At 43.5% G+C, this 18,267-nt stretch overlaps 1 protein-coding gene across 8 annotated transcripts in view; it reads left to right on the forward strand.

The window, feature by feature from the left end:
• Nucleotides 1–18,267, forward strand: part of FBXL7 (F-box and leucine rich repeat protein 7) — a 364,587-nt gene that overhangs the window by 270,402 nt on the left and 75,918 nt on the right. The window contains exon 1 of one of the 8 annotated variants that reach the window (XM_059728617.1): nucleotides 12,934–16,824. The exons of the other annotated variants lie outside the window; for them this stretch is intronic. Within the exon in view, the coding sequence (XP_059584600.1) occupies nucleotides 16,767–16,824 (58 nt within the window). The 5' untranslated portion in view covers nucleotides 12,934–16,766. Of the gene's footprint in view, nucleotides 1–12,933; nucleotides 16,825–18,267 lie in introns of those variants that run through there. 8 annotated transcript variants of the gene reach the window in all.

Here is an 18,267-nt window from a genome sequence, read left to right on the forward strand (position 1 = left end):
GAATAGATCTCCTTGGGGCCCGTCCTGAGCTTCCATTGTTTATAAGTCTCTCTTTTTTCTTAAGAGGACCGTGATTTTCCTGTTTAGCCAAAAGGGCTTCCCAGGCCTTCTGTTACCTTTTCTCCATGTTAGAATGTACTTCCTTTGTGCTTCAAGGATTGTGTCCTTAAAGGAACAACCACTCTTCATGCGCACCTTTTGCCTTCGGTCCCTGGTCCTGCAGCACTTGCCCTACTAGCGACCTAAGCTTGTTGAACTTTGCATTTTTGAAGTCCAAGACTTCAATCCTGCTATTCAATTTGTCTGCCTTACGTTGGACAGTGAACATGATGGTTTCATGGTTGCTGTTGCCCAGACTTCCCTCTGTATTTAAGTTGATCACCAGGTCATCTCGTATGGCCAGGACCAAATCTAGCACAGCATCACCTCTGGTTGGCCCATGCACCTCCTGAGTCAGGAACAGTTCCTCGACACAGGTCAGGAAGAATCGCGACCGTTCCAGCTTGGCTGAGTGTTCCTTCTAGGAGATGTCTGGATAATTAAAATCACCCATGACAACCATGTCACGTGTGGCCACAGTCAATTCTTGGGTGAATGCCAAATCGAGTACTTCCCCCTGGTTTGGTTGTCTGTAGTATACACCTACAGTTAGGTCTCTCTTGTCATGTCCCCCTGTTCTCTCCCCCCTCCCCCCCACCTGCAACTTGACCCAGAGGGTTTCAAGCTTTCCATTTTTAGAGTGGATGTCAGCCTCCAAGGAGGCATACTGCTCTTTCACATAGAGCAACACCTCCACCTTTCTTCCCCACCTTCTATGCAGGGTGTAGCCCTCTATAGCTATGCTCCAGTCATGTGAGGAGTCCCACCAGGTCTCTGTAATCCCTCCTAGATCAAAATGCACACTGGAGAGTAGGAGGGCTAGCTCCTCCTGCTTGTTCCCCATGCTCCTGGCATTAGTATGTAGGCACTTGAGTCCCCCTACTGAGGCCCTGGTTTTCCTGTCCCACTGATGGAGAACTATTCCCTCAGCTCCCACAAAAGTGGCTCTCCCAGTGTCCCTATCTACAGGGTTTACTTGTATGTTGGTTCCTAGACATGTTTAAATTTGTGTATCCCCATCCCCCAGCAATCTTACTTTAAAACCCTGTGCAGAAGATCAGCCATCCTGGCCGCAAACAGGGAATTATCTTTCCTCGTGAGCTGGATGCCATCCGTCCCTGAAGTGTGCGCCATGGTCAAGGAATCCAAAGCCTTCTCAGTGGCACCAGCGTCAGAGTCACCAGTTCACTTCCTCGATGCATCCTTCTCTTCTGGGTGATTCTTATCATCCCTTTGTCTTAGATTGTTAGATTTTTAAGATAGCAGGATAGCAATACAAACACACACAAAGTAAATATGCACACACACGTGTTAATATAAAGTACAAACACAATAATATATGTATTACACACACACACACACACACACACACATATATATATTATAATTGTATATTATATAACCTTACATGACTATGTATTTTACTTTGTATTGGCTTAGGGTGTAAAATAACAAGTGCATTATTGCATGCAGAAGGGTATAAAAATCAAGAGACTTCATCACTGTTTTGTGAGTTTAGTTTAAAATCGGAGGATCTACATGAGCTTCAGTGAACTTGCCTAGTAATAATGAAGAGGTGAATCAGGCCCAAAATGACAACTGATTTATTATAAACACAAGGGCTTTTTTCCCCTAACAGCTCTTTTTGGATGAAAATTGTCCAGCATGTCAGACTTGACTTAAACACTAGTGCTGTCCAAAACATGTATAATGAATTCCAAATCAGCTCAAACATACTTGATTTTAGTGTTTCATTATAAACCCAAAACTCAGCCAAGGTTAGCAAGTATCGGAAACTGTGGCCAGAGTCTTTGGAGTGACTGTAGGTCAGTTTATTGGTTATGGATGGAAACCATATAAAACTGAACTGTTTTACCTAGTTTCAACTTCAATTTGGACAAAAATGCTAAATTTAATTAACTCAGCATTGTTGATGTAGCTAAAACAGGATTGCCCATTCCCTGCACTTTATCTATTTTGTCTTTGCCCTCTGTCCTGCCCTGGATCCTTCAAGTGTCTTGTGTGGAGTTCCAGGAACAAGACAACTAGTGGGATAGTAACAGCTCATATTCAGCCCACCACCCTTGTGTGTGGCAAATATGAGATTGGCAGATAGTACTGTTTGTTGGACTTGCTTTTGGTCTCAATTTTAATTTTCATCCTCTGGTAAAATAATAACCGAGCTGCAGCATCCAGTTTAAATGAAACCATTGTTCCTTGCACTTTCACTGACAAAATCCAGTCCCTCTTGTTGATTTTGCTTGATCCACTCATATCTATATAAAGTTCTTCTGAAATCCATTCAGCTGCATGGACTTGAGGTTTTTGAGTTTGGAATCTACAACACCTGGCAAAATGGTTCCTCTTGTTATAATTAAAATAGAACTTTCCAAATGCATCACAATGTTTGAAGCCATGTTGCCTTCCATACTTGGTACGTGTCGGCTTAATTGCTTTCTTCCCCTTAGTCAGTGGAAAGTACCACCCTGTGAAGTGGCTTTTTCACACCAGTCTTTCATGCCTACTACATGGATGACCCCTTTTAGTACAATTCAGCTCTGCAGCTTGGGGCTTCCGTTTCTACTTCCCTGCACATTTGGATAGTGTTTTCTTAGGGCAAATCGTCCTCATGCAGTAGCTTTTCTTGTAGTCTTCATAGTCTTCCAAGTAAGGGAGCATCTCCAAATTTCAACTTCTATTACTACAGTAATTAGAGGTGGCAGATCCTGACTTCTTAATTGATTTTGCTGCAGGTCCACTGAATCCTTGGGATATTTTGTGAGCTTTCTAACACAACTGAGCCACATAATTATGTAGCTTTTTGTTCAGTAGGCTCTGATGTAAGGCCACAATCTCATTATCTAGTTGCCAAGTAGTTAGATGATTTAAAAAAAAAAATAGAGTCACTCATGTGCAGAGCTGGTTTAACACCAATGTCACATTGGAAGTACCTCAACTGTCTAAGATATCTAAATCCCACCAGAGTTGAATAATTTTAGCTACATTTGAAATTGAGACTGATTTGAGTGTTGAGAGAATTACTGTTTGCAAACTGTAATTTCGCAAAAAAATAATAGTTGATTAGAATTATACATGGTAAGCATACTAGCAATTACATTTGTATAGTTTAGCAAATGTGAAAAAATTTTTTGCATAATAATAACTTTTTTCTCCTAATATGTAATTGAAAGATTTTTTCTAGTTTCCATCCTTACCTTGTTCTTAGTACTTTAGGAACGCATCTGTAACTATAACTGAAAGATTGTGCAAAAGAAATTCAAAAGATATACATTTCTGTCTAATCTCTGAAGACAAAATATTAAGGAAAATGACCAACAGCTGCTTCACTTGAGTTCCAATTCACAATTTTAAAGCAGCTAACCACAGAACTCAATTATTTTCCAGGATGATTAAAATGGTTTTAACAAGGGCCTAATTAGATTGACATTTAAGGCAAGCATGCTGGAAAAAGGCAGCAGAGAAAAAAGTACAAGAAAATACTGGAATTCTAACATTACTTTTTGGAGGAAAAAAAGAATAAGGGTGATTTTGATTGAACTTCTCAAATTTATCTGTTGTTGAATTGCTTCCTAAGAGCTGGATTCTGTAGGGAGGATCATGGTCACTAGGGGAATACAGAGGGATTGTTCTGATTTAGAGACTTTTTATTGTTTTTGTTCCTATTTCATCTGTCTAACTTCATTTATACATAAAATGTCTCTCTTCTAAATACACCATTATTTTGTATTTGAACATGTTGCTCACTTAGCGTAAGCTTTTTTTTTTTTTTTTTTTTTTTTTTTTTTTTTAAACCTCTTCAGCTAAGGCAGATATTTGTATGCAGATTTTACTGAATTTGAGAGTGCATTTTCTTTGATCTATGTTTTTACTAAAATGTTTGTTTTAGCTCTTTGCAATTTGTTTCTGTATTCATAAAGTAAATTTAACTCCCCTTGGTGACTAATATAAAAAAAGCTAACTCCCATAATATAGTTTAACTCAAACCTATTTGTTATTGTTAGTAATAACTATATACTACTATGTACTGTACACTACTAGTTGGGTTCATCTACATGAGACGCTTTACTGCACATTATATGACTAATAGAATATAGACTAATGTGCAGTAAAGCGTCACCATCTACACATGTTCAGCAATTATTGCTCAGCATATTAATCTAATGCTCAGTTTTCTAGCACCTGTAGATATAGATACTAGAAAAAAGGCACATTAACTAATGCACCATACCACACATATAGACGCTGACCAGAAGCAAATTGCTCCCAGTGAACCTAGGCAACGGGGTCGGGAGAGTTGTCCCAGCTTGGTAGGATGCTAACTGTCAGCCACGTAGAGATCAGAACCTGTCCTGATCTCCATGTGAGTGGGAGAGCTTTCCTGGCTGCCGTCTCCCAAGCTCCATGTAGCTGGAAGAGCTGTCTCAGCTGCTGAACAGCTGCCTCCCAGCCATATGGGGATTGGGACTCTCTACATAGCTGGGAGAGGTGGGCACAGGTCCTGATCTCCATGTGGCTGGCAGGCACCTGCCCGCCCAGCCAGAACAGCTCCTCCCCCATCCCATCCCCCAGCCAGGGGCCAGCCAGATCTCCAGTGATTCTGGTTTTTCCAGATAAAAAAAAAAATCCCAAATTCTCTCATTAAAAACCCTAAGATCTGTGATTAAAATTAAAGGCTCCTTACAGCCCCCTCCCTCCCCCACAGGGCCTGCTGGTGCCCCCAGCCCTGGTGGTGCCCCTCACTCTCACCCACGGCCCCTGCCCCACCAGACCTGCTGGAGGGAGCCCCAGGTGCCAGAGCTATGGGGCCACAGCCCCCTGGCCTTGACAGAAGGCAGCAGCTGCTGCAGCAGAGCAGAGCATGGAGCCCGGCTCCCCCCGGCTGCCTGCCCATTGCAGGCTTGGGCGGGGGGGCAGCTCCCCGCCGCAGTGCACACTCCTGGGGAGCAGGGAGGGCCCACACCCCCAGATCTGTGTACAAGGCAGAGATGGGTGCACACTGCAGGCTTGGCTCCCACCCTGCTGCCCTCCCCCAGGCCCTCTGCAGCCTGTGAGTGTGACCCTAGCACTACAGGGAATGGTGCAGCCATGCAGGAAAGCTGCTTGCTGGTGCGAGCTCTGTGCTGCCCTGGCAATGCATCTCCTGTGTGCGGGGCTGCAGTGAGGGCCACAACCCCATGCCTCCCATGCACACAGGGTGTGTATCGCCAGAGCAGCTCAGAGCTCACAGCTGCAAACAGCTTTTCTGCATAGCTGTGCTTTACCCTGCAGTGCCGGGTCACACCTGCCAGGCTGTGGAGGCCCTGAGGGAGGGCAGCAGGGTGGGAGTCCGAGCCCGCAGCATGTACCTACCCCGCGCACGGATCTGGGGGGCATGGGTCCACCCTGCTCCCCTGGACGTTCATGCAGCAACAGGGACCAGCCTCCCCTCCCCCAAGACAAGCTGCCGGTGGCCCCACTCCCTGCTACGGCCCTGCAGCCGTGCGTTGTGGCCCGAAGCCCCACATACTGGCTGGCCAGTCAGCAGCCACAGCCCTGCCCAACTGCCCCCCCCCCTCGCCCCACACACACACACACTTACTTGCTGCAGCAAGTGGGAGTGACCACCCTCCTCCCACTCCCTTCTAGCCCCTTGCAGGGTGGAACTCTGCCATCCTGCAAAGGACTTGTTGCAAAACTGCAAAATCTGTGGGTTTCTCTGTTAAAACAAGAAATCCACGTTTTACCCCAGTAAAGGAGGAAATCCACATTTTACTCCGTTTTTCTGTGATATGAAAAACCCAGATCCTTGCTGATCTCCTGGCTAAGATGAAGCTGCCCGCCAAGCTGGGACAGCTGCCCCGCATCCTCCAGAGCTTTGGGGTAAACCCATGTGCCCCCTGCCAACCCAAAACTGATACCTCGGGGAGCCTGGAGCTCCTCCTGGCTGCTTCAGGGGGTGCAGAGCAGGACAGGATTTGCTTCTGACAGGGGCACACATGTAGATCTGTGCCAGGGAGCACTTTAATAAAAATTCAGGTAGCTGTGGAGTTGCAGGGGGAAGGGTAAGTAAAGCTAACAAGTGGACTCTGCCTCTACTCCATGAGGCCAGGCCCCGAACAGAGCCCCCAGCTGTCCACACGCTTCCATCCTTGTGCAGAAATCAGTTTCCCTCATTTAAGACATGCACCCCAATTTTGGATGGCTAGTTTTTGTTTTAAAGGGGTGTGTGTATGTGGTATGCAGGTAAGTGCAAGGATATAGGAGTATTGGCAGTGGGCAGCTCTAATCATCCTTAGTATGGTAAAGCCAAACAACGATTTTGTGAGATCCAAAAATATACTAATACACTTGCACAATGGTTAATTTATGAAAGTTTTAACTTTGGTCTCAATTTTATGGAATTTAGGAATATTTGTGGTATATGTTAACTCTAGAAGTTGTACCCATTTAAAACCAGCAATGAATTTATCTGAATGATTTTTGTAGGAGGACTTTGGCAATTGACAACTTTATTGCAGCTCAGTTGATGTAATTGGAAAAAAAACAAAAGAAACAGTTTTTATAATTCCATGTTACGTTATGTTATATTATGTAGCCAGATAGATAGATAGATGCATAGATAGATATGGAAGCATTACGTTTTCTTTTGTTCTATTCACAACATGATCAGAAGTATTTCTTTAGTACAAAAATCCATTTAGGAAAAAAAAAATTGAGCCAAGTTTCTAACCTTGGATTTGCCAAATAAACTTTGTGTCAGTGGCATCCGGGTGCACACAACTGAACACCTGTCATATTTAAAGTTTACAGATTTGAGCACTAAAGCAAAGATTTCCAAAAAGTTGTTACGGTTTTTTTAAACTTATGTGGGCACTTGGAGCAGCCTTGATTCCTAAGGGACCTGAAAATGCCATCATTTTATAGGCAGCAACAGAGGAAATGGAATCAAGATTTTTGTCAGGCTTTCCTCTTCTCTTGCCTAATGTAAAGTGTTATGCTCATCATAGGGGTGTCAGACATATAGCCAATGGGCCAGATGCAGCCTGAGAGTCCCATAATCCAGCCCCCATTGCTGCCCTATTGACTTGCATGCTGTGCTAAACCAGTACCACGTGCAGTGCCCAGGATGCATGCTGCCCACAGTGCCCTCTCAGGTCACCATCCCAGACTAGCCCAGACAGGTGCTGCATGTACTGTATCAGGTATGTGGGTAGTCCTGTGCCACTTATCCTGTCCATGGGGCCAGATGAGATTGACACCCCTACATTAGCATTATATAGAAATCTGCAAAGTTTTGCAGAACCTGTTATAGTGCAGCAATCAATTACTCCGTTATTACGGCAGAATGCATGAAAGCGTTCTCTTCCACAGTTAGAGGTCCTCTCCAGGTTTTTCTGATTAAAAAGCAACCTTCACACAGGCAGTTCATGCGTCCCAGTTTGGCTATACTAATTATATTGTGTGCTTTTGTACAGTGTTTGCCTGCAATACCACCAATTTAATGGGAGTGTGGCAGAATGCCACCTCTGTCTCGCCCCAAAAACTCTGCTGTGTGACAATTTGGTTAACATGGTCCCTGCAGAGGGCAGACATCCCATCTCTATAGGTAACCCTGAGTTGGATACATTCCTGAGGGAAAGGGGAAACCTGCTCCCTCTGCCTACATGACTGCCATCACATACCTGGGTGGGGGACTTAGGCTCCCTATTGTTCTAAGCAACGCCAGTCTACCCAGCAACCAGTGATGCATTTTAAATTGGTTGGCTGGCAGCCAACAGTTGCTGGCCTTCATTGGACCAGGTAAATGAGGTCATAAGGTCTATATAAGTTAAGGACTGCCTAGGAGGAGGAGCAGTAGCCATTATGAAAAAACTCAGAGAGAGAAGCTGGACCATCTGAAACTTGCTCTCTCTCTTGAAACCCATGATCAATGAACTGCTTGCCTCCAGAGGGAATCTCCACCTGCCTCTGGATCATACTCATGAGTAAGCTACCTGAGATCTAACTAGATATATAGCTTGTAGTAACTCAGATGTGTGATCAAAGGCTACCCAGCCATCCTGTTTGCTCTATGGGATTTCTTTAATATTGCTCTACCCTGTACCTTATTCCAAACCTACTCCTCGTAACCAATAAAGTTCTCCTTTGTACCTAGCGTGGGAGACTTATTGGGAGAGGGGTTAGATTATGCCTTCGGGTCCCCTTGGTTCAGCTGACTAAGGGAGACCACTGTTTGTGCTTCAGACTAAGGGAAGCACCCCAAGTTCTTGAAGTGGGTCAAGTAGTTAGCATTATCAAGTGATTCATCTTCAATGAATTGATTACGCTTTCTGAAGTGAAGTGTAAACAATTTACCTGTGTTAGATAAATCCTGTAATATCTTCTGCTGTTAGTCAAATATAGGTTTAGAAGTTAAATGACTTTCCTAAGGTTATAGTTAAGAGCTGATATGAGATCTGGGCTTAAAGTGAAGGAATGTTTGCCCCTTGACTTCAAAAGATTCAACTATTAAAGGAGATGCTGAGCATTCCTTCAGCTGAGTTCATATTTTGTTTCATGCTAATCAACATTGGTGTTCCTCCTAAGAAAACTGTTTCTTTCTGAGAAGTCATCATGAAACATGTGTCGTGTCTCTTTAGCTTGAACATGTATAGTGCAGTGGTTCCCATTTGATATGCACAGTAGCTAAATTTACTATGCACTGCAGTCTTTTTTATTCTAAGAATATTGGTATAGGTAAATATCATGGGAAAAGAAATGTCTGGTGGTGTGTGTATTGGCCCTATTTTATGCTGCTTTGCTTATGTCTTAGTCCTATAATTCAGGTTTTGTCCCTTGCTCTTTTGTAAAGAGTCTTACATCATTCCAAAAATGCTCAATCGGAGAACTGTTTTCTTTTCTTCCTTTTGCAAATAGTGTTGTGCTGTACAGCTTTGTTTGATATAGAACATAGCTTTTGGAGCCATTACACATGTAATCAGCAGGGATACACGTACCCCAGGTATTTCCTGAGGAGAAAGTTGCCAGGTTGTTACATAGTTATTCCTTTTTTTTTTGTCCTCCATCTATATGCACTCCTTATGGTCAATAGATTTTTTTTCATTCAAGTGCAATAATTTCCACTTGCAGATGGTTCATATTCACAAATAAGCTTTTCCCCTTGGATTCTTGTAAGTATTTTGTTTTTAATTAAGTTGCTAATCAGGCCACAACTCACTTGTTTCTCACATTCTGCTCCAAATTTCTTCTGCTTTGTTCTGAAAGTTGTATCTCAGACTGTGTTTATAGCATACTGTCATCCAGAACTGATTTTGCCTTTTATGAATCTCACAGAGGTGTAATCCTTAGCTTTTTGCACTAAAGCTAAAGTAACAACTTGGTTTGTCTTCAGAGTATACCTTCTCTCAGCTTAATGGCATCCCTTCAGGAAATGAAAGGAAGGATTGTCTAACCCACAGGAATAGAAAGCAGGATTCTGTAGTCAACTTCGTATACTTTCTTAGCTGGGACAAGTTAACATCTTAACTTCAGCACTAGTAAAAGTCCTCCCTTGTATGGGTGTTAAGTTAATGGGTACTTGTGGGTTATTAATATTGCATATCCTGTGATCTCAAAGAGCCTTGCAAAATATAACATTCATTTTCTCCCTTCCTTCCCACTCTTTCTTTCAGCTTCCATTTTTGAGCTTCCATTTATTTCACATAAATTTTACATTTTTTTCTTGATGCGTTTGGTGTCTTGTGGATTATCATTAAGAGAAATCCAGTAATTAAACTTAATTCAATTTTAAAGAGTTCAGTTAGGGTCCCATTCCTCTTCAACTTTGATTTACTTTGTGAAAATACAAGGTTCTTTCAAGAGTGTCCAAAAACTTTCATCCTTTTGTCAGTGTGCTATTAAGAGGAGAGACTGATGAAGCACTATGTAGAATCAACTTTAGTTGAACAGATTTAGCCATAGCAGGAGAATTGGCTCATTGAGAGCTTCCCCTATGTACTTGTCCGTCAGGGTTTATTTTCACATTGCTAAAGTTTCAACAGACTACATTTGTTGTTGCTGCCAGTGGGCTGTTAATTTCTGCTTGTACTACTAATGGCAAGAAATAAGCCTTCCACCCTTAGGCAGTTTAGAATAGTTAAGCAGTTGAAGCAGGACAGCAGGAGAGAGAGAAGCTGTCAGAATGTATGGAAGAGAAGTAACAATTAAAACGCTCTTGGAGGTACTGTGTCAATATTTCTGAATGCAGATTCCTATTGGAGCCAATATGGGTTCCATCACTGGGCATTATCCATCTCAGAAAAACAAGAATACAAAATCAACTTATCTTCTTTGTGATCTAGTTGCCAGCAGATGCCATTTATACACTCTGTTACACAAGGTAAACTCACATTAAGACACTGAACAGAAGCAGCACTGGCCTTTTTGGATAGTTGCCTGCATTACACCATACACCCTGGCAGCCACTGTGAGGAACAGGGAGTAGGACTGTGTGAAGCTTCAGGTGCTGATTCGATTTGGAGGAGATTTGGCCCAATTCAGCAGCTGAATCTCTGAATCAAATCAGGAGACCAATAAAAAGGTCCAAATCCATTCAAAACTGTTCGAATCAATTCGGAAAAGATTCAGAGAGCTTTGGAAATTCGGGCAGTCCCTGCTTGCTGCTGCAGGGAGCTAGACCCAGACTCCCTGCTGGTAAGTAGGGGGCGGGGGAAGGGGAGCTGGGAGAGGGGACCATGGGGGGACATCTGCCAGGCCCCATCCCCTGCCTACTCCCCCAGACCACCCCATGGCTGCCACACACAGCCCCAGCTCTTTTAAAAAAAAGCCCCCACTCACTGGCTCCTGCCAGGCGGGGGGGAGCGATCCCCACTGCCCCACACTGTCCAGCACTGTGTGGGGGGCTCTACCATGAGCCCCCATCCCTCGCCCAATCTCCCAGGCCCCCATGGCTGCCCTGCCTGGCCCCAGCTCTCAGTTCTTTTTTAAAAAAAAAAAAAAAACCCACTCACTGGCTGCTGCACCAGCCTCAGGGCTTCTGGGGCTCATGGCAGAGCCCAACACAGTGCAGGGCAGCAAGGATCATCCCCCTGCCCGGCAGAAGCCAGTGAGTAGGGGGTTTTCTTTCTTTTTTTTAAGGAGTGAGGAGCTGGGGCCAGGGCAGGGCTGGGAGAGAGGGCGGGGATATGGCTCATGACAGAGCCCCGCAAGCAGTGTGGGGCAATGGGGATCACCCCCCCACACACCCCATCTGGCTGGAGCCAGTGAGCTGGAGCTTTTAAAAAAAAAAAAAATCGAGGAGATGGGGCCAGGCAGGGCAGCCATTGACAGGGCTGGAAGAGCGGGAGGGGAATGGGGCCTGTCCGATTCAGAGATTTGGCCGAGTTGGCAATGGCCAAATCTCCGAATCAGATTTGGCTGAATTGATTCAGGACAGTGATTCAAGTCACTGAATCAAATCACTGTCCCCCAAACCGGCCGAATCCAAAGCAAATACTAGCTGCTTCGCACAGGCCTAACAGGAAGTTGTTATACATTCACTCTCTTCCTGCGAGATTGGGTCATTTGTGTTTTCCTGTCTTTATTAAGACTTATGTAAATTACTGACAGAGAAAAAAAATGACTGTGGCTTTTTCTTCTTGAAATGTTCAGCAAGCAAAGTGATACAGTGCTGCAGAGAGTTCTTCCCTGTGCTAACTTTGGGTGTTAGGCATTCAAGTCAGAAGAGCACATGTCACTTCTATAGATGTTTCTTTGAAATTCTTCATATTAACTCGGAGACATTGCTTTCTTGATTAAATGATATAGATAATGTTTCTTTAAAATTAGAACCCAATCAGAATACAATAGATTCTCCTGCAATGGTAACCATTTCCAATTTTTTCCCACCTAGGAAAATTCATGTTAGGAAAAGTTCCAAAAGATGTTCTTTAAAATGTTCCTTTAAAGATTATGACCAAAAGGAACTGTTGTGATAAGGTAATCTAACCTCTGATGAAATGCTGACTGTGAAACTGCCTTAAATTAATTCCTGATTGAATTACATTGGGTCTTTTAAAAGCATTTTAGAAGCTTTATTGTAAAATATTGAGTAAAAATAATCAAACACAATCCTAGATGAGTTGTTTTGGAAATTAGCTACCCTCACTGAAAAAAATGTGCACCTTATTTTTAGTCTGAATTTGTCTAGCTTCAACTTCTGGCCATGGGATTTTATTATATGATTGAAGGGTCCTCTGTCAAACTATGCAGATGTACATATACCATATTTACTTGACTCCAAGATGAGGTTTCTTTCCCCAGTCAACAGAAGGGGAACACCCCTTGTCTTAGATTAGAGTACAAGCAGGTGGAGTAGTGGCTGTGACTCCTGCTCTGACCTTGATCCCAGGGTCAGAATCAGAGCTGCAGCCTCTGTTTCCAACCCCAAACACATGCACCTTTTCTCCCCACCACCACCCTTCCCCCCCCCCCCGCTACTTAACTTCTGTTTGCAGCTCTAGCTCTGGCTGAGGCTATGCTCTGGCCCAGGGCAGGGAGCACAGAGCATCTAGTGTCTCCAGCCCAGCCACACAGCAGCAGCATGGAGTGGGGCAGGCAGAAGGGAAGAGGCAGGTTGGAGGGTAGGCAGCTAGCGGGGGGCAAGTGGAAGAAGGAGCAAGTGGATAGGAGACAGATGCAAAGCGATGCATACTCTACGTAGGAGGACAGATGTTGGGGTGCAGGTACAGGGGAGGCATGTGGGGGGGCCAAGTGCTGGGGAACAGAGACACAAGGGAGGCCAGGCAGCCCGGGGGGGGAGTACACGGGGAGGACTGGTAGTAAGTGGCAGGAGTCAGGCCTTAATTCCCCTGCTGCATATCCCCTCCACCACTTCTATCCCTGCCTGCTTGCCCTGCTGTAGCAGTGTGGGAACAAATTTTAAGATGACCCTCTAAAAATCAGATTCTAGGCTTGGAAAATCATAAAAAAATGTATAATTGTCCCATGTCCAGAATCTAATTATTGGGGCAGCGGGTTGTCCTAAATTCAGAGTCATCTTGGATTCAGCTAAATATGATATTTAGCTGACTTTTTGATTAAACTAAATATGTTGAGCTCCTCAAGCCCTTCACTATAAATAATAAACTTGTATCCATCAGTCATCCTTGTGACTCTTCTCTGAACCATTTCCAATTTTTCAGGATCTTTATTTGTGTTTTATACACCAGATTTCCAATGGATTCCTAGAGTGGTCACAGTAGTTCTGGCACCTCCATCTTCTTCCTTAGGGAGCAATGCTAATATGATCCTCTAATTACAGAAAGGCTAATATGATCTCTGAGTGTCAGTATCTCCTTAAGGAGGTATTGACACTCAGGGATCATATTGGCCTTTCTGTAATTACTCATGTAAGATGGCAAGGTCAAAAAGTGATATGGGCTCCTATAGAACTTACATAGAAAGAGGTAATAGTAGGAAACTGCCATCTTGACTGAAAGCAGAGGGTCAAAATTGGAGGTTGCTATAGATTCTCTTGTTCTCGCTGGATCAGAGAGAGAGAGAGAGAGAGGTAATACTCATTTAACAAAGAATTCTATTCTACTACAGACACAAGAAGCTCTTTTGGGAGCCCAAGATCTCTGAATTTAGCTGAGCCTCCATATGTGAGTTGTTGCCTTCATCTCTATAGCTGATGGTAGGCATCGAATGTGGGCTCATTAGAATTAAAAACCTGAAGCTATTCATCCTGAACTGTTATATCCTCAGGTGATTTGGCACAGGTGCTTGCCACATGGCTGAAAGTCTAAGATACTGCAGTAAGTGTATACAAAATGTGAGTTCAAGTCCTGCCTTGCCACAGACTTCTGTAACTTGGGGCATATCTCCTCTATGCTTCTTTCCTATCTGGACTGGTACAGAATGACGTCTTTGTCTCCCTCCCTTTTTATCTGTCTGTTAAGCTTAGATGTATTTCGGACTATTTTGACCAGCATACTTGGGACTATTGTGAATTACTATAGCTTGTGTTGAAGGGTCAAGGCTCCCTTATGAGGGCTGTACCAGAGTCTCACCCTCAGTGGACAGGGCAGAGAGAGGCACCTGTAATGCATGCTCAACTTTAGATTAAATTAACTTCACACAGAAGAACCTGTCTCATGCTTGCCATGCCCATGAAGCCTGCCCTTTTCATGAACCCTGGCATGTCTACAATGCCACCCCATCTTTGGGGCTTCTAGATGCTACTTTAGTACAAATAAGAAGCAATTATACCGAGAAACATAGAAACCCAAGTTTAATTGTTGGCAAGTGAACAGAAATAAATGGCAGAGAAAGAAAAAGTTGGCAACATGTTCATTTTTTTTTCTGTCTTTAAACCACAAAAATTGCCTTTTAAATAGGCTTAATGAATCCAAGCAGTTGCACAATACAGCATTTCTCAAAATATTTACTGCATATTTAGGAGTGGAGACCATACTTGGGATGAGCTAGGTCTCTCTCAGGGATTTGAAAACCTTCTTGCTGTGATCTACCTTGACAGTTCAGTCTGACTTTGAGCATAGTTTGATCTATATGGTTAGCGTAGAGAATCACCAGCCTGGAGGATATCACTGATAGAAGGGATGATATTTGATGCCTTAATAAACAGTCTGGCCACTGTGAAAGGACATATAAACAGCGGAGAAGTTTTCAGTATAAATATAGGCACAGAAAATAACTTGCAGTTCTTGAAGACTTTTGGATGAATCATGAGCATGTGCTTGTGTGTAGACAGTAAATCAAGCGGAAATAAATTGTGTATAATGCATCACTGTGTAAAGAGAATGACTTGAAGGTAGAAAATTAAAATATGATTGTTAATCTTTGGCTATTTGAGAAACTGTAGTCTTGCTGTAGGAGCAGTTGAGAGGTGCCCTTTACAGGCACCACTCTTAAGAGGCACAGTGCTTTGCTTTCTTTCATTTGACATTAGTATGTAGGGTGAAGACAGACAGCGTTCCATACTTTATGGGCATGCCTGATGGTTATCACCCTGATTTTTATGGGTGTTTAAGGGGGTGTGAGGACTGACACTGGCTTTCCCCTATGAAGTAAGAAGCTTAGGGGAAGGCGCTAATTTTCTTCTCTCTTGTTGGGAGTCACCAAAATCAGCCCTGAAATGAAGCTTTTTCTTCTACTGATGTTTAGCATAGATTATCTCCTTCAGGAAATAGTACTATGTGTGGTTTTGGACAATGTACTTGACTCACCCATATTGCACTGTCCTCTCTACAACAGTTATTTAATTGAAGTCTCTCACTCTCCTGTCTGATAGACTTTACTTCCTTAACACACCTAGGAACACAGAGGTGCACAATTGCAAAGTGATTTGTCTAGTGTCACATCCCAAATGTAGCAGTAGAAAAAAAATCAAACAGATGCCCTGACTGCAGATTCTGGGCTGTTGTGCCTTAACTGGAATACCTTTCCTTGATGCAGTTCTGCAGAAGAAATGTGCAGGCTTTAGAGGTAGCAACTCTAATAATATGTTATGCATCGTTCTCTTAGAAGCTGTAGAATTGCTATGTTATTCCTGCATTACACAATGATGATACCGAAGTAGCTCTGAAATGCATTTAGTTAATATGACAGATAACTATAGTGTTTCTCCATATACACATGGCCACATACCAAATCAGCCTAGAATACGCAGTTGAAAATGTAAACTTTTAGTTTCTGCTGTCATACAGCTCCCCCACACCTGCACATGCATTTCCCTCTGCTATGTGAAAAGACAAGTCATGTAATTCAAAACATTGTGAAGATGACATGACATCTGCTTAAAATCAGGAAAGCCAACCATTGGGATCAGTACATTAGCATATTTGCAGCCTTTTTTTCTCCCTTGGTAGCCTACCTGGAAACTGTTGCTTTGTCTATATTCCATTTGATAGAATCTTCACCAAGCTTATAGGGTCACTTCAAAGCACCTGACAAATCAAATCAGATACTTGAGATTAGGTATTTTTTAGGCCACATAAACCATAATCAGTGCAACAGGCCTGAGAATCAGATTCCTTTCTACTACCCACTTTTCTGCAGAAGAATAACTTCTTATCCCCATTTTTGCTCAGTACAGCTAAGTACACATAGTCAAAAAGCCTGACGCTGTATTGATTCAGTCTTTGCAAGTTACTCTAAAATGGAGAGATTAAATTGAAATAGAAGTGAACAGACTGTGAAGAAGGACTGGTTATAAATAAGGTCCAGAGAACAGAAAAAGAGATCACACTGGGAGAACGCTAATTTTGCAGTAGCTATTCCTTGAAAAGGAACAGGGGAGGTGGTTCTCGCCCCTACCTTGGGCAAATTCAAGAGGAGGTTGGACGATCACCTGTCTGGGGTCTTGTGATCCCAGCATTCATTCCTGCCTGTGGCAGGGGGGCAGGCTAGATGATCTGTTCAGGTCCCCCCTGACCCTAGCTACTATGAAACTATGAAGATAAAGAGACCCAGAGGGGCGCGGCATGGTGTGAGGGAGGAGAGAGAAAGGAGCGAGGGTTCAGAGGAAGAGAAGCCGTGGAGGAAAGATCAAAATGAGGAAATCCCGGGAGCCAGTTCTGCTTGAGAGAGAGGACATAGCCAGAGGACAGAATCTGGAATCCCTGAAGAAATAAGCTGACTCTTGAATCACTCAGAGGAGTGGAGTAATGAAAGCAGAAACTGCAAGAAAGGAGGCGCAGCAGATGCTCGTCAGTTTTCACAAAGGTCAAGTTCATTCTTATCCTGTTCTGTTTCCTTGTTTTTGTTTGAATTTAATTGGGGCTGATTGTGCTGGGTGTGTCGGTGAGAGGAAGAGTCCAAGTCCTGGCTACTCTCACACCCATACAAGAAAGAAACAGGGGATAATATCTTCCCACGAAACGAAAAAGGGGAAGAAAGAAAGAGACTGAAAGCAGTACCCTTGGTCAAGTAAAAAAATAAATAAATATAAGTAGTTCTGAAGTTGACTTTACCTAGTTGTGTACACGTTGTTTAGATGTTGAATAAATGCAACGAAGTGTTTTTGAATGTAAAAACAAAAGTATGTAAAACAGTTTGAAAGAGTCATGAACTATAGATGTTAACTGATAGGGGCTGTAAGAAAAAAAATTAATAATAAAGAGAACTGATGAGCCATATACAAATTAGATTCAATTGATGATTAAAATCTTGGGTGTTGTCTGAGGTAGCCAGAAGAGAGGGGTAACGCAGGCAAAAATCTAGTCAGATTGCCAGTGTCCTACTGCGTCAGTAACACCTCCCAACTCATAACATAAAAATATATCAAGACATGGCAGGTGAGAGTCAGAGTTCACAAATCTGGCAATCAAGGCAATAAGAGCAAAAGTCAGACCCTCAAGTATCAAGGGAATACCCCACACAGACAGGAAATGCAGCCACATGCCTGCAGTGGGGTGCTAAAGTATGTCTCTCTGGAACATAACCAGGATGGGCTGTGTTCACTTCCACTTCCTGCTGCCCCTGAGTTCTCTGGAATTTGCAGTCCAAAATCATAGCAACAGGACTCTGAAGGGTTGCTTATCACTTCATCTTCCTGCTTCCAGGTGCCTCTGGGATTTGTAGTCCACAGTTGCAGCCAGCAGTAAGTTTGAGTGGGGGAAGGGGTGTTTAACCACCCCCTCCCCCTGCCAAGCCCCAGACCCCCCACCAGGTTTGCCTGGGGAGGGGGAGAAGTCCGTCCCCCCCCTGCAGACTGATCTGCATCCCCAGCCAGGTTTGCCCCCAACCCTCACCCGCACCCCCTTGTCAGCTATCCCTCACTGCTCCAGCTAGGGAGCAGAGGGGTGGAACAGGGCAACCCTGCTTTCTGGAGCAGACAGCCCAGCTCAGGGCTGGAAAGCATGCTGGGGGGCTGTGATTTAACTTGAACCAGGAAGGCATCTGGGACAGAAGTTTCATAAACTGGTTTGACCCAAATCAGTTAAGTCTGATACTACATTCAACCAGGTTTATTTTAAACCAGTTTCAGCCATTTTGAAACTGGTTTATGTGCACTGAGCTTGTATTCTGTTTAAATCTACAGATTTAAACCAGTTTCTGATGACTTAAACTAGTTTATGTGTAATTTCTGTCCATAGCCTAGGTGATGAATTTACCTCCTTCCTCAGTTTAAACTGCTGTGTTTAAAATTTGTCGATATAACTGACC

Source organism: Alligator mississippiensis, chromosome 5 (genome assembly GCF_030867095.1).
Source record: "Alligator mississippiensis isolate rAllMis1 chromosome 5, rAllMis1, whole genome shotgun sequence".
Lineage (NCBI taxonomy): Eukaryota > Metazoa > Chordata > Crocodylia > Alligatoridae > Alligator > Alligator mississippiensis.